Source organism: Myotis nattereri (genome assembly GCF_964212035.1).
Source record: "Myotis nattereri genome assembly, chromosome: 4".
NCBI classification, from domain to species: Eukaryota; Metazoa; Chordata; class Mammalia; order Chiroptera; family Vespertilionidae; genus Myotis; species Myotis nattereri.
The window spans coordinates 86,579,251-86,596,487 of record NC_138079.1 but is presented as its reverse complement, the minus strand read 5'-3'; the positions used below and the strand labels follow the sequence as shown (position 1 = coordinate 86,596,487).

The 17,237-nt window shown below is 47.5% G+C and overlaps 1 protein-coding gene across 5 annotated transcripts in view; it reads right to left on the bottom strand.

Moving 5' to 3' along the window:
* Positions 1-17,237, bottom strand: part of GALNT17 (polypeptide N-acetylgalactosaminyltransferase 17) — a 421,721-nt gene that overhangs the window by 209,453 nt on the left and 195,031 nt on the right. For all 5 annotated transcript variants that reach the window (XM_081090567.1, XM_081090568.1, XM_081090571.1 and 2 more), the window contains exon 3: positions 7,256-7,422. In XM_081090567.1, the coding sequence (XP_080946693.1) occupies positions 7,256-7,422 (167 nt within the window). The remainder of the gene's footprint in view (positions 1-7,255; positions 7,423-17,237) is intronic.

The window sequence follows — 17,237 nt, the reverse complement described above, 5'->3', positions numbered from 1 at the left end:
CAGTTGAGGACGTTCATTTCATCCCTCAGGTCTGACCCGCTTTGACCTCCTCCTGGAGGTCAGAGGCAGAAATCACAGAGCAGCCATTCCATCTGTCCAGACTTTTGCTTTATACCCAGTGCCGGGTTCACACAATAGCCCTGCCAGATGCCCCCGCTGGAATGAGCCCCATGCCTCCCTGAGCTCTCTCGTGACTTAGCTGTCCTTTTCAGAGAGGCTTTTGGAAACTCTCAGGACAGCACGTAGGTCAATGTTCTTGTTCTTGACCTGGCAGGTTAACAAGCATTTATTAATAAGCACATTTAAAAACATAAAGGCGTCCGGGAAACTGAACAAAAAGAAAAAAGGGAGAAAAGGCATCCATGAAGTAAAAGTATCGCCAATTGAAGATGGGATGATGTTATATGTAAAAAGCTCTAAAGAATACACACGTACACACAAAACTACTAGAGCTAATAAAGAAGTTTAGAAAAGTAGAAGGATATAAGATCGATGTACAAAACTCAGTTGAATCTCTATAAACTAGCAATGAACAGCCCAAAACTAAAATTAAGAAAACAATTCCCTTAAAATAGCATAAAAAATCATAAAATATTTAAAGTAAATTTAACCAAAGAAGTGCAAGATTTGTTTGTTGAAAACTACAAAACATTGTCGAGAGATCAAAGAAGGCCTAAGAGAAAAACACCCTATGTTTATGGATTGGAAGCATTAATACTGTTAAGCTGACAATACTCCTCAAATTGTCCTTTAGATTTGATGCAAGCCCTAACAAAATTACAACTGCCTTTTTGCAGAAATTGACAAGCTGTTCCTAAATTTTATATGTCAATACTCAGGATTCATATAGACAAAACAATCTTGAAAAAGAAGAACAAGGTTGGAAGACTCACACTTCATGATTTTAAGACTTACTACTAAGGAATAATTATCAAGATAGTGTGGTATTGATAGACAAAGACACATACATCAATGAAACAGAAATTGGAGTACAGAAATAAACTCTCCTCACATTTATAGTCAATTGCTTTCTGATAAGGGTGCCATGACCATTCAATGGAGAAAGAATAATCTTTTCAACAAATGGTACCAGGACAACTAAATATCCTCATAGAAAAAGTGAATTCAAACCCCTAACTCAAAGCACATACAAACACTAACTTACAATCAGTAAAGACTTACATGTAAGGGCTAAAACAATAAAGCTCTTAGAAGAAAACATAGGTGTAAATCTTTGTGACTTTGGATTAGGCAACAGTTTCTTAGATTGGACACCAAAAGCTCAAGCACCCAATGGAAAAAGAGACAAACTGGACTTGATAAAAATTAAAAACTATGTGCAAAAAGGACACTACGAAGAAAGCGAAAAGACAACCCACAGAACGGAAGAAAATATTTAGATGTATCTGTAAAAAATACAGAATATATTTTATAAGAGTGCAGACCCAGAATATGTAAAGAGCAATTACAATTCACACAAAAAGACAAATAATCCATTTTCAAAATGGGCAAAGGATTTGAATAGACATTTCTCCAAGTAAGATAGACTAATAGCAAATAAGCACATAAAACGATGCTAAAAATAATTAGTCATTAGGCAAATAAATCCACAATATACCACTCACTAGGCATAAATTAAAGAAGAGGGAAAATAAATGTTGGTGAGAATGTGGAGAAATTGGACCCCTAAAACATTGCTGGTAGGAATGTGAAATGATTCCAATGCTGTGAAAACAGTCAATTGTCAAAAACAATTTGATGGTTTCTCAAAAATGAACCATAAATTTATCATATGGCCCAGCAATTTTCACTCCTAGGTATATGCCCAAGAAAATTAAAAACATGTCTACATAAAAATGTATTATGCTAAACAAAATAAGCCAATGAGAGAAAGACAAGTATCACATGATCTCACTCATATATGGAATCTAATGAACAAAATAAACTAAAGAAAAAAATAGATCCAGAGACACAGAAGCATGGAACAGACTGATGAATCTTAGAGGGAAGGCAGGGGTGGGTGGGTGGGTGGGTAGGGAGAGATTAACTAAAGAACTTATAATGCATATATGCATAATCCATGGACACAGACAATAGAGTGGTAAAGGCCTGGGGGGGGGGGCGCGGGGGGGTTAAGGAGGTCAATGGGGGGAAAAGGAGGACATCTCTACTAATTTCAACAATAAAGATAAATGTTAAAAAATATATATGAATATTCATAGCAGTATTATTCCTAATACCCAAAAACTGGGAACAACCCAAATATCCATCAACTGATGAATAAGTAAGCTATGCCATATCCATACAACAAAATATTTATCCATAAAAAGGAATGAAGTATTCATATGTACTACATATGGATGAACATAGAAAACATTGTTAAGTGAAAGAAGTCAGACACAAAAGGCCACATGTTGTAGATTTCATTTATGTCAAAGGTCCAGAATAGGTAAATTTATAGAGACAGAAAGTATTTCAATGGTTGCCCAAGCAATTGGGAGAGATTGCTAAGAGATTCAGGGCTTCCGTTGGGAAAATATTCTGGAATTAGTGGCAATAGTTGCAAAACATAGTGAATATACTGAAAGCCACATAGTGGTATATTTTATGTTTTGTGAATTATATCTCAATTAAAACAAGGGATAGTAAACAAAAGCTATGGGGTGTGTCAAGAATTATAATAATCATAAATCTGTGTGCCCTTAACCCCTCAAACAAATTTCAAGGCAAAAAAATGCTGAGGGCCTGAACAAAAAGCCAGTGGTTTGGAATATGGCCAAGTAGGACCCCGCTCAACAGTAACTAACCAGATGCTACTGGGAAAGGGACGAGGAAGAGCGTGCAAAGACTTCCCGGCTTTGATGAAGGGATAACTGAGAAAAAAGGTGAAGCTCTTCAATGAGACAGGAAGTAAATGATGAGAATCAGTTTTCTGAGACTGATAGGAAGATGGTGAGTCATTGGACCCAGTGAGCATCGGGTTTCAGAGGGACCCTGAGCCGCCACCTAGGAGACGGAGGATACAGGTATGGAGCTTGGGGGAGAGGCTGAGTTGCTCTGGGCTGGGGGGGATGGATTTGAGGCTCATCAGAACATACACAGTGGAGGAACTATCCAGTGTCCCAATGCAGACACATTCCCTGAACTTACCTTCTTCTCCTTCTCCTCCTCCCGCTCATCTTCCTCCTCCTTCTCTTTTTTTTTCTGAAAAAGTCTTTTATCTTGAATGGATGTGATAACATATGGAAGTGAGGCGCTATTGTTTCCACCTGTGCCAGTGTTGACCAGCCTGAGAACAGACCATTCTACCTTCATTAAAATGATGTTCCCAGAGCGTTTTTAATAAAAAGGGAAATGTGCTTCAACGTTCAGGGGGAAAACGAGAACATTAACTTCTTTTTACTATAGGATCGTAACTTTGTCAAATGTGCATTAAAAAGAGGGTGGACAAATGAGCAGTTGCCGCTGGCTAGTCTCACAGTATTTGGTGTTTTTTTTCAATTAGATGCGCTTTTTGATACATTCAAATTTTCCTACAAAGCGCATGTATTACTTTTAAGATCAGAAACATGGGAAGGCTGAGGAAAATGTCTTAATCAAACTCAAAACAGAAGGTAAGCAGGGATAAGAAATATTAATGCCAGACAAATGTAAATGCAAGGCAAGAAAAAAAAAGGTATTTTTGAAGATAAAGGGAACATTACATAATGGTAACAACCACCACTAACAATGAAGCCATGCAGATACAAATCTATGTTGCCAAAGAAACGGACAAGATACAGAAATCAAACATTATTAAAAACACGGGAAGGAACAGTCATTGTAGAAGGTGATGTTAAAACACCATTATCAAAGAGACGTAAGAAGAAAAACTCAGAGTCTATCTAAATACACATAATTGATGTCTGGCAGGAATTCAATTCCGTGATTACAGTGTGGGGGTCTTTTCAAGTGTATATAGAACATTTACAAAACTCAATAATACTAGTCACAAGAAAAACCTCAATAAAGAAAAAAAATGTTAAATTTCTCTTCCCATTAAAGAGAAAGTACAGGGGTGCCTTCCCTTCCCAGCCAGGAAAAAAAGAAAAAGAGAGAAAAATGGCATTAATGTAGTCCACTCCTGGTCCTGTAGGCCGGGGTAGGGAATGTCCAGGCCACAGGCAGAATAAAGCCTGCGGCTCTGCCAAGGCATTAGGGCCGAGTTAATTAAATGTTTGACCAAATATAGCAGGCTAATACATTTTAAGTTGATAATTTTGCATGACCCTGGAATCCTATATAATCATCAAGAGCTAATAATACAAATGATTGTCACGCCCACTGCACCCCCCACCCAGCGGTGCTTGACAGGGGACCTGAGGCTGCGCCCCGCCCTGTGGGGCTTGACGGTGGTGGGGCCAGCCAGATCTGGGTCTCACGCGATTTCGAGGTGCATGCAGGTAGGCAGGGACTCGATTCTGGGTCCCATGGTGCGCCCCAGACTCTGACAGGAGAGAGATTTTTATATACATTTTACTAATTTTCTTTCCTCTCTGACACTTTTATCATAGAGAAAGGGAAAATAGCAAATATTAAAATATTTCCTCTAATTAATTCCTTTTTAATGTGCATGAATTTCATGTACCAGGCCACTAGTGATATTATAAATATCCATATGGCTGTTGGCAGAAAAAAGGTTTCCCACCCCTGCCTTAGGTACTGGGGAGGACAGGGAAAGATGAATGGGAGTTAACGTTATGGTCAGGATGGACCAAATACCTCTTCCTGCTTGTTCTCACCCACTGACCATCTTCATGAAACCTGAAGTGTGAACCACTGGAACGGTACTTAACTCAGTGGTTTTCCAAGTGTGGTCCCTGCATCAGGGGAATCACCCAGGAGTCTGTAAGAAATGCAAATCCCTTTGCCCCACCCCTGAACTCCTGAAACTGAACATCCTTCAGGGTGGGGTTCCAGAAGGTTCCCAGGGGAAAGCATCTGATGCTAAGGGTGTATAGACACCCTGGCTCCCTCCGCCCTGGAGCGGGTTAACTCTGAGCGGTGGCTTTTACACCCGCTCCAGAGTCCCCCTGGGATGAAGCTCCTGTCACCCACAGTAACAATCTGCATGACACCCCCTTTGAGGGTGCCTTCCCTCCCCTGTCCTACTTCCCTGGTCCCCTATCGACCTCCCAAATAAGCTAATGCATTCAACTCTGTCTCAGGGTCTGCATCTGGAGGAACCTAAGCTAAGGCATCTATTGGAGACCCCATTCCCTCCTCTCTGGCTGGGCTCTGCAGAGATTTTTGTGGGAGAGGGAGCCCCATTGGCAGTGGGTCCTCACCCCGTTCTCAGTTCCCTCTCTCCTCTGGGTTGGCCAGCTCTTCTGAGTGGCACTTCCAGCCACTCCGCCGCTAGCCCCTTAACCACGGGTCAGCAACCAGCCAGGCCTGCGGGACAAAGTCCTGCCCAGAACGTGGAGTGAGGATATGCAGGTCACGGCGGTATCACGGGCTCCAGTAGGGTACAGGGTGTCACAGCAGTACAGAGCAGGGACTTAGGATGTCAGCAAAGTCTCGGAGGGTGTGACACACATGGGAGACCTGGGGAAGGAGTGGGACCTAGCCAGGAGTGAGGAGGGTGGGTAGTCGCAGAGACTCCCTGCAGGGGCCTGAAAGTCCTGCTGAAGCAAGAGGTCTACCTGGGCGCACAGAGCAGCTGCAGAGGTACGCTGTGAGCCAGCCAGGCAGAGCTCTGCCAGATGACTTAGAGGCTTCAAGAAACTGCAAGCCTCCTTCTCTCAGCAAGACTCTTAATGTCAGTTTTTTAAAAATTTATTTTATTGATTTCAGAGAGGAAGGGAGAGGGAAATAGAAACATCAATGATGAGAGAGAATCATTGACGGTTGCCTCCTGCACACCCCCTACTGGGGATCGAGCCCACAACCCAGGCATGTGTCCTAATCAGGAATCAAACCAAGATCTCCTGGTTCATAGGTCGGGGCTCAATGTCAGTTTTAAAAGAATCTATAGATAATGAAATGGCCAGAGGTCAGAAAAGAAAAATAGGGATGTGAAAAATTCAGCAAATGACCCATCTGTCCTCCAAATCTAGAGGACCCCCCACCAAAGAGTAGTGCCCTGAGGGCACAGTGCTATAATGCCGGTTCAGAAGGGGCAGGGGGACTTTAGCCCTTGAACCAATCAAATGTGATAGGGTCACCCGGAGCGCCCCAAGATAATGAGGTTTCAAACAGAGCCTGTGGCTCATCCTGCCTCTCCCAACCAGGAGCTCATAGGATGACCCGTCTGTACTCAGTGTGCTGAGAGCAAAGTGTTCAGCTGCCCCTTAATCCTACAGTTGCTCAGAAGATAAGCCTCCTGGCTGGCTTTCTGTCTGTCACCTGCTGTGGGTTCTCTCCCTGCAGTGAGCACAGTGGATTCTGCAGGCTTCGCGCCAACACAAAGGCACAATGAGCCAAACCAACCCCCCACCACCTCAGCACCAGGTTCTCATCTCCAAGGACCTCAAAGAACTTCTGCTGCTGCCGTCCAGTATTTGCTTGTTTTATGTTTTTCAACTAAGCCACCATTCCCAACAGAGCTCAACTCCGAAAGGCCTGCAAGCTCTGCTCATTTCTATCCACGGTCATTGTGGGCACAGTGGCCCAGAGGGAAATTCTGAGGTGGGAGGACTTCCCATCACAGGACAGAATTTCCCTGTTCTCTCGCCTCCTGGGAAAGGGGGTGTGTGGAGGAATTCAGCCCTTCGAATTATTAATTCCTTTATTAATAAGAAGAGGGGAAATTAAGGTTAGTCTAGATCAGGGGTGGGCAAACTTTTTGACTCGAGGGCCACAATGGGTTCTTAAGCTGGACCGGAGGGCCGGAACAAAAGCATGGATGGAGTGTTTGTGTGAACTAATATAAATTCAAAGTAAACATCATTACATAAAAGGGTACGGTCTTTTTTTTTTTTTTAGTTTTATTCATTTCAAACGGGCCGGATCCGGCCCGCGGGCCGTAGTTTGCCCACGGCTGGTCTAGATACATCACCAGTCGCTTACTCTCAGAGCCCTAGAGGACTCATGGACTAGTGAACCAGTGTTTGCCTGGACTTCCTCCTCCAAACTTCCCCCGTTCCCTGGATACGCCCCAGGAACAGAAGACAGAGACACTTGGGCTGGTACTGGAATGAAGGGCATTTCCCCTGCTGAGATTGTGAGTTTGCTTCTTCCTCTCTAAGGAACCCCCGGGCCGGCCACCCCATACCTTCGTCGCTGTTGTCGTCCACCAGGATGATCTCCTTCAGCAGGTGTGTGGGCGTGTGGTTGACCGCGCTGTGGACCGACCGCAGGATCACCGACAGGGCCTCGTTCACAAAGATAAAAATGATGGAGATCTGGGGCAGCTCCTTGGAGTACTTCAGCTCCTTACACCTGGGGAGGAGAGCAGGGAGAGCCACGTCAGGAAGGAGGGACACACATGCTGTGCTGGGCACAGTAAGGACGTCCGCCCAATCCTCGTACACGTCCTCTCGAGGCGTGAACCATTGGTTCCCTGTACCAATTGGTTCTCTTGGTTAAGAGCTGAGAATAGTTCCTAAGGAGGAGAGGGTTAAGGGATCCAGCCCCATTTATCCCGAATTCACCACCCTGTACGAATGGGAAGCACCAGTCTTGGGCACACATCTGCCAGACCACAGGCTACTGTGCCCACATGTACCCCCTGGTTTCGTCAGTGCCCACCTGTCCAACTGTCCACTCCAGGCACCTGCACTTCCTTGTCTGGGGCTCACCTGTTACGATGCCACCTAAGCAGTTACCCACCCCCAGCAGCTCTCATCCAGAGATGCTGGGGGTTGATGCATAAACACCCGACTTCCTCAGCTCTGGAGCAGGTTGACTCTGAGGGGTGGGTTTTACACTGGCTCCCAGGGTCCTCCTGAGATGAAGTTCCTGTCACACACCGTAACAATCTGCATGACACCCCCTTTGGGGATGCCTTCCCTTCCCAGTCCTATATCCCCAGTCCCCTCTCTACTTCCCAAATAGACTAATGCACTCACCTCTTTGTCTCAGGGTCAGTGTCTGGGGAACCCATACTAAGAGATCTACAGGAGACCCCTGCTCTCACGGAGCTTACACTCCAGGAGACATAAAACACACATGCAAATAATCATAATCAAGGAAGCGGGTCCTCAGCCTGTGTAGGTAGGAGGGTGCTGCCTGACACACCCCATCTCTTCTTCCTAAAACCTCCGTGAAGACAGGAAGTGGTACCACCTGCCTCAGAGGTCCTCCCTCCTATGATCTAGCCACTCCCCCATCCCAAAGACAGGGCGCAAGGGGAGAGTCCTTTTCATCCAGGCTGGACTCGGGGGCAGAGAGCTGGTGACGTTAGAGATGGTGGAATGCCCAGAGAACGTGCTCTGCGTGGCTCAGTCCCAGGAGCACCCACACACCGGGCATTGGGTTCCACGCTTAGTCTGAGCCACACTGGAAATACCAAGAAGAAACAACGTAGACTGGAATCCAGATCTCACATTCCCCTTCCCCTGTAGAGCACAAAGTGTGAGAGCAAAACACATGCCACGAGAGGAAGGAATGGAGTTTGCGAAGCAGGAAGATGGAGCAAGAAATGTGGCTGTTTTTTATGCTGAACAGCTTGGCCTGTGTCGGGCCATATTAATCATGTAGGCAATTTTCGGGAGAAAATAAAGTTTTGTTGCAATATACATTTGTGTCTCCTGGAAGAGACCGTCCAGAGATGCATTGATCATGCAGCCTCATTTTTACCACATCGCTGTAAATTCACCTCTGGGGCTGCCAGGGAGATTAGAATGGATATTGACGGGCTCCTGGGCAGTCTGCGGGAATCATCTCATTTACTGTGTGGTGATCCGAGAGAGGAGGGCACCGGGAAGGTCCCTCAGAGCCCCCTGGCAGCCGTCCTGAGCCTGGCAGGCTGTCAGCTGCTCCTCCTCAGCCCATTACTCACCGCCCATACATGTGAGCACACACACCTTCCTCACGCCCCTACTCTGAGCACTCATTCCTGGGGCTGGTTTCTTTGCTCCTTTGTTTTCAACAGCTTCTGGCCCTTGAAATTAAGAAGCAAAAAGGCCAGAGTGCACTGTACCAGCACCGTCTTCTGCACCCACAGACCATGGAGTCGCACTGTAGTCAAGCCTGAGTTGGGAATCAGGCCTCTTGGCCAGAGCAGGCAGGGCCCCTTGGTGAAATGAGAAACATGGGAGCCTCAGGGGAACGGGAGGAGTACAAGGGGGGATGGGAAGGGGGCTGATCCTTGCCTCTTCATGAGTCAAGGTGGCCATTCAGTAAATCCTGCAGGATTTTCAGAAGTGAGAAGTGCTCTGCCACACATTGGACACGTTGCCCTGGGCACATAGCTCATGCTTCTTCATCTTTAAACTGTCAGAAAAATCCTCACCATAGCTAGCTCTGCGTGGATCAAGGGAGACCAGCCTTTGAGAGCCCTGTGAAAATTTGGTGTAACTTCTAATGAAAAGACTCAGTCTGTCTGGTTGGCCCCACCATCCTCCCTTCTGCTCCTCTGTTCCATCTTACACATTCCTAATCACCACTGGCCAAGCTTCCAGAGTTTTCACTCAGCCAGGCTGTTTCTGCAGAACCCACCCACGACTCTCCTTCTCAACAAGCCCAGGTCTCTAACCTCGCCTGGCTTACAACCATTCACCTCTCCTGTGCAGACATCCTCAGGGTCTCACCACAGGCAGAAAATAGGAATACAGTCATTATTAAGAAAATCAGCATTATTTTTGTTGGTCTTTCAACTCCAGGGTGATAGACTTTGCCTTAAAAAAATCTCTCTCTAACCTGGCTTACTGCCTGAGACATGGAAGATGTATGGAATATGCTGGGGAGATGGGCAACTAAAGTTTTAATCATTCTCTATAAGGAGTAGCATCGACAGATATATTTATATATATGTTACTTCCAATCAGACGTCCAATGCTGGACAGGACAGAAGATGAGAGTGGGAGAGAGATTAAGGGTGAATGGTACAAAGAAAGAGAGAGGCTCTCAGCCACAGAAATACTAGAGATTGCACAGAGGAAGAGAATATACAGAGCTCCTGCACCTAGGAGTTGGTGCTAACACAATTGTTGCTGTGGCCTGATGACCCTAGGGCAGCAGATCTGGTACCCCATACCCTGCAGACCAAGGCTGAAATGATAGAAGCCCCTCCCCTCATTCCCAAGTTCCTGCAGAGCTGAGGGGGGAAGGTGCTCAGAGCCACAGAGATGCACATGGTGCTCTCTGGGTGATCCCAGGGGTGGCCAGCGCCAAGAAGACTGGGCAGGTCAACCTGGGGAAGGCAGCAGGCAGCTCAGCTTGGCTTCTAGCCCCATCTCTACACAATGGAACATACAGAACATACAGAATCGGACGTTTCCCACTGCAAAATCCAGGTACGTAAGAGTAACCTGGGAGTGTGTGAGGATAAAAGAACAGGTCCCAGACTGAAAGACACGCAGGGAGTAAGGAGAGATGACACACAGCAGAAACAACAAAATAACCTCAAAATCTATAGCAGGTATGCGTGTGTGTGTGTGTGTGTGCGTGTGTGTGTATACGCATGTTGTGCACTTCCTCTAGCAAAACAGACTCAGGTCTGGGTCCCAGAAATCACAAATTTCCTTTCAATAACTAGTCAGCAAGCATTAAACAATCCTTTGTCTGAACAAAGATGGTCTGGATCAACGTCAGTCAGTGCTCCAGGCAGGAAGGGGCTGCAGAGAAATTCAAGACCAGGCTCCGTTCTCACAGCCTCACGAGGAAGATTCTTGTGAAGCTGTTCTTGTAGAGAAAAGAAAGCAATCAACTAACCAAATGAGGTCTCTTAGACGCCTCACATCTGTCCGCCTGACTGCCTGTCCGGCTGTCCATATGCCTGAGATGCTTCCTTGTAACTCACCTCAGTGACCCCTGTTTCCCCCTTCCTCATTTCCAATCACCCCGAAGCCCTTGGCATTGACTTCACTTAATGCCAAAAGTGTCACCTCTTACTTCACTGATAGTGAATAAGGAGAGGAGAGCCGGGAGACCCAACCTCCACTGGGAACCCACCAGAGAGAATCACAGTTGCATTGAAAGAAGGTCAGGGGCCAAGGCCTCTAGCAAGGAAGAAATCAAAGCCCAAAGAGTTGGCCGCACCTTCTCATAAGCAGACCCCTGTCTATGATCACCTTTTAAGGAAACAACTTATATGACCTAATATGTTACAGATTAGAGGTATCAAGATGCACTGTGGCCCAGTTTGCTATCTGGAATCGAAAAGATGACCCCAAATACCCCCATTGGTGTAAAAAAAAATTAGATGCAATGTAGTCCAGGAGACCCAGGAGATTATAGATAATGATGATGATAATAACCAACATACACACAGCAACCTACATGCCTGAAACTGCTGGGAGCTCCTATGTCCTGTACTACCTCATTTAATACTCACAGTAGGCAGTATTTTACAGATGAGGAAACTGGGGCCCAGAGAGGTGAAGTCATTTCCCCTAACTCACACAGCAATCTTCAACAAGAATGCTAAGATGTGAACTTCATCATCTGAATTTTAGACTCTTCCAATGCTCTTGCCAGACCAAGGCAAAATGTGGTAACTGCAGCAGACACCTCCCACAAAATTTCTAGCCCAGCCTCTTCCTAGCTGGGACCTTGGCTAAGTTGTTCAGTCAATGTAAGCCTCAGCTCCCTTATCCTGCCCTAAAAGCCCTGACCAGGAGACAGCCCTCTGTGGACAGTGGCACCGTGCCTATAGCCTGCTGAGGGCCAAAAGAGTACAGACCAGGAAAATTCCATTCAAGTTGGATTTGGGTGAGCAGAAAGCAGTCCCCAAAACCTGGGATTAATAAGGCCGGTGGGAACGTGGGCACAGATCCTAGTATTCTGGCTATGAATTTGGGCAGGTACCACCTTGGGTGGTGCACCAGGGTATTATCAGAAGCCTCTAAACTGAAGGACCCCAGGGTCAGAGAGCTCCAGGACCGTTGGGGCTGAATGTGGAGGGTGCACCTGTGTGTGTTCTCTGGATGGCTGGGTGGGGCTGGTTCACAGCAGGTGCACACAGGCCTGGACTCAGGCTCCAGTTCTGTTCCTGCTCCCATTCCTGCCCATCAGTCCCTCAGGTCCCATCTAAAGTGAGGGCTCCCCTGCCAGGGCCTGCCTGGTATCTCCACGTCACTTGCTCTCACATGGCCCATCACTGTGGGGCTAATGTGCAGAGTATCTGGCTCCTGGGTGCAATAATTCCCTCAGTTTCTGCCCACCCGCTGCCCCACCCTAGTGAAGGGACCACTCACCGAGCACCGCCTAAGCTCTAACCTGCTGTCAGTAAGTGGGAGTCCTGGGTTTTGACAGCCGAAGCACACCCAGGACTCTAACGAGGCCATTTGTAATGCAACGCAGTGGATGCTAAGTGCCCGATGGCTGTACCTCCACTGGAGTGATGGATGAGCTGAGTGGGACCAGGAGGGCAGGGAAGATGAGCTGTGAGCTGGATTTGAAAGATGGATCAATGGATCAAACTTGCACAGTCAAGAACAGAGGGAGGGGCGGGCAATTAGAGCTCTTCTAAGCACACAGAGGCACTAGGGTCCCCTTATTTTTCTCTTCCAGGGCCTTCCAGAAGAAATCTGTCTAAGTTTGTTTAGAGATGGAGCAGTAAAGAGCCTGATGTTGGAACCTCGGACTCACATCAAGCTCTGCAAAGTCCTACGAGACTGATCTTCCTTTTTCAAAATGCTTCACAGACAGACATAAGGTCATAAAGACCCACACATAAAGATTCCGCAGCTCACGGCGCCTGTGCTCGCAGGGCCCAGCCGCTTGCCAGGCGCCGAGAGGCAACATGGACTGAAATGAGAGGGAGGAACGTTCAGGGAGTCTACAAAGAATAGGCAGTTCGAGTCAGAAAACACTGCCTGGCCTCCCCAAGGGCAGCCGTGCTCTAATGAGAAAACTACTGATAACTGTGACAGACACGGGGGGGCACATGTTCACCGCCACTCCTCCCACTGCTGCGGCAAACATGGGAGGCGAAGACTCCTTCTGAAAGGGCCTCACCATCACCATCACCTCCAGACAACAGCACACCCACTTCAAAGTGGACGGTCCCGGTCCCTGAGTGTCTACCTTGTAAACTCTGAGTGAGCTTTCTCTACGACAGCAATCCTGGAATGTCCCCCTGTGCCACCTCCCCTGCACTTCCGGAACTGGCACACCTGTTCCCTAGCCAATGGCCACGCTCTTCCTTGGCTGACCTCTGAACTCAGCCTTGAAGGAAGCAGGGTCAGGAGGTCAGAGCTCACCCCACATCTGTACTGTGGACTCCGCAGCCTCCTCCCACCTCAGGGCCCTGGTTTGCCCACCACTCTCTCACCTCTATCTTCCCTCTCCATCTTCCCTCTCCCTCCACTGTTTGTCCAGGAGGGAACCCAAGTCTCTCCCAAGTAAATAAAAGAAGTCCCTTTCCCATGGCCTTAATCACAATCTCCACTTGGGTGTCTTCCCAGCCTCCCAAATTCAGTATGCCTAAAACTGACATCTGCCCCCTCTGTACCTTCCTGTCTTCATTCAAGGGCATTCCCTTTTCTCTTCAGGAGTCAAATTAAAATCATGATCTAGTCAACGTATCTTAATAGCTCAACGCGTGCATAACTCACCAGATCCTGGAGATTCTGCCACCGTGAGGGTATCTTATGACACTCAGCCCATTGCCCCCATCTCTACTGCCTTAGCTCCACTCATCAATTCCCTACTGCGTGACACCCAAAGGTATAACTGGTCCCTTGCCTCCAGCCTGCCCCTCGGCAGCTAAGCCCCATTCTAACCACCGCGTTGCCGCAGGAAGGAGCTTCCTAAAACGCAAATGTGCTCATGTCACTCCTCACACTACCTCTTTGCTGCTCCTTAGGGTGTGGAATTTGGCTCAGATTCCTTTGCCTGGCACCCACGTTGAGCCCAGGCTTATCTCTCCAACCTCATCTCTACACCACCTTCCTCCAGCCACCGTACCCTGTATTCCCCAGAAGTGGGAATGCTGCCTCCCATTCACACACTTCCCTCTCAGCCTGAAGGGCCCTTCCTTCTGCCTGACACACCCTCCTCCCTCCAGCCCCAGCTCCAGGCACCTCCCCAAAGCCCAAGCTGGGAGTCTAGCCCCTCTCTCGGTTACTTTCTTTCCCTCAGCACATGGCCATCTGGGCCCTCTTCCCGCTGTCCTCTCCCACTGCAGGGCAGCTATTTTCTTCTTCTTTCCCCAGCTCACTTCCAGGCAGATAAATGGTTACGGAATGAACGAATGAAAACCATTCTATCTTCCCCATGTATTCCCTTTGCGCTTCTTGTGATCAAAGGCATCACTTATCTCCTCCCTCAATTATGACACCGATGATGATACCTCAACACTTAAAAGATACCATCCTGAACACAGCTGCCTGCTGTCTCCCTGGATTTACTAATCAGTCCTCAGATTCTGAAAGCTGCTTGGGTCAAGTGCATTAACCAGCTCAACACTCCTTTTTTTCCCTTCCTCCGCATCAAGCCTTTCCTATAATCCTAGGAAAGAGTGGTATCATTTTTAGCCACAGCGAACCATGCAAAACAAGATGTGGGGCTGAATACCTGAGATGTACGCGGCCCCTGTTTTAGACCTCTCATTATTAGAGAAAATGCACACTTTGCCGAATGGCTTCATTTCCTCTGGTTGAAGGAGCAGCATGCCTCGTTAGCTGGGTTCCCACAGAGCGCGGTCTCCGGGACCAACTGCCTGCTCCGGCATTCAAAGCCCTGTGTCCTGTCTGCACACCAGCGGCACAGGGCCACTGTCCTCTCATTTTAATTTCTTATTTCTTGATTTTAGAGAGAGGAAGGGGGAGATAAAAGAGGGAGAAAGAAGGAGGGAGGGAGAATTAGAGAGAGAGAGAGAGAGAGAGAGAGAGAGAGAGAGAGAGAGAGAGAGGAAGGAAGGAAGGAAGGAAGGAAGGAAGGAAGGAAGGAAGGAAGGAAGATGGATTTGTTGTTCCACTTATTTATATATTCATTGGTTGATTTTTATATGTGCCCTGACTGGGAATCAAACTTGTAACCTTGGGGGTACCAGGATGATGCTCTAACCAGCTCTAACCAACTGAGCTACCTGGGGCCATTTTCATGAATCAAGACTCAGCCTGCTCTGTGTATGGCATGGCTATCCTGGGGAGCACAGAGCTCCAGGAAAACGCTCAGAAATTAAATGCAAGATGTTGTGAGTACAGGAGTGCTTGGTTTTTGGTGTTTTTTCTGGGGCAAAAGTGCATACCTTTCCTTGGCTTCTCACAGGAGCACGGCAGGAGGGGATGAACCCAGGCCACATGGCTCAGAGCACCATGGTCAGTTTGCAGCCCCTGGTCAAGCCCAGTGCCCAGGCCCTGTTTTTGAGCACCATAGGCTCACAAAGCTCTATGCTCCCCACTTGCCAGCTTGGTTCCTATAAAGGTTTACTTTGAATTACTCTCCAACCAATTTTTTGGTTTTGGACCAATTACCTACTGGCTCACGGCCTCCTGGGAAGCCACTTTCTCTGAGTTGAAAAGAGTTGCTTTTCCAAGGACAAGGCAATTGCCATTCGCCAGAAAAACCATGAGACTCAGCTCTCCTTGGCCAGGTGGCAGCTTATGCCAGTTTCAAGGTATAGTAGGAGGTGGTATCAGGGGCAAAAACCCTACCTGTCTCTCTCTGTCTTCAGAAGGTTTTCTAAGTGCAAGGGGTTGGTTCACCTTCTCTAACCCCCAGTTCTGCCCAGAGTTCCCTGCTCTGTGCACACTGCTTTCTCTAAAAGGGAAGTGAGGACACATACAAACGGGGCAGGAGCAGGGGCAGCCTCAGACTCTCAGCTCTGTAGATGAATCTGTCCAGGTAGGAGGTAGCTTATCTTCCTGTATTCAGCTGAGGAAAGCAGAATAAAAGAAAGAAAAACTCTAGAGTTTTATTAAGCAATGGCTCAGGGACAGGATTTCTGCAAACAATTAAAGGTAAATGAATGCAGACAGTTTCAGGCCAGAACTAAGACAGCCTCAGTAGACTTCTGGCCCAGGAAATGTGCCTAAGTATTCATATGCTGTGTTTATCTGAGAACCTTTTAAGGTGAGTCGAATGAGAGGGGACAGCCCCCACCGCTGCAGGAGGGACAAAAATACATTAGGAAATGATGCCAATTGGAAATAATAAATAGCTGTATTCCAAGGCCCAGCAGATCCAAAATTTGGTCAATAGGATTCTTCATAGAAACTAAAGACCACAAACACTGTGTTCCCAGCCAACCTCGCCTCCCCATGCCCAGCCCCTGCACAGAGGCTTCAATTTGGTTCCAAAGGCAGTTATCCTGTAACTTCAGCACAGCCATGAGAAACGTATTACCCAACGAGCTATTTTTCCTTTTAATGTTCCAGCCAAATTGGCCATTCAAGCCCGCCTTTTTACTCACACCGACTCTGAAAATACTTCTGTTTATTCCCACATCTGGGCCACCGCTCTGTCCTTGGTGTTATTGTTGTTGCTTTTATTATGTTACTGCCACCCATGAAGTCTTCCCCGAGGCCAGACCCTCCCCACTCTGAGTCCAATCCCACACACCAGCCCCTCCAGGCCCAGTTGGGTCCTAACCTGGCCTTGGGGATCTCACTTGGATAGAAAATGCCTTCTCCCTCCCTGAACTGCTGGTGTGATTCAGAAGACTCTGCTTATGCTGTGTGGTAAATGCATTAATGTCCCCACCCTTCCCCTCCGGGTATGCATATGCTTTGCCACACAACTTGGAAGTTTTTCTTACTAAAGAGGCTACATCTATTCCCCCACACCTTGGATCTGGGCTCAGACGCATGACTTGCTTCGACCAATAGAACAAGGTGAAGTGCTTGTGCCAGATCTAAGCATGAGCCTCAAGAGGGCTTCTCATGACCTTGGCCATCACCATTGGGCTGGCCCTCTGGTCCCAAATGAGGACGGATGATGAGTGGAGAAAAGGTGACCCCCACAGAACTCACCTGCCTATGTGAGTCCAGCCATTGCAGCAGCTCACTGTGCCAAGAACTTAGAGTGTAGGTCGACATCATCTTGTTACTTTTCACAATGAGCCAATAATGTACGGACCCCGTTGTGCAGTTGAGAAAAGCGAGGCTCAGGGTCCCTCGCCCAAAGGCAAGTGAGTGGTAGGCAGA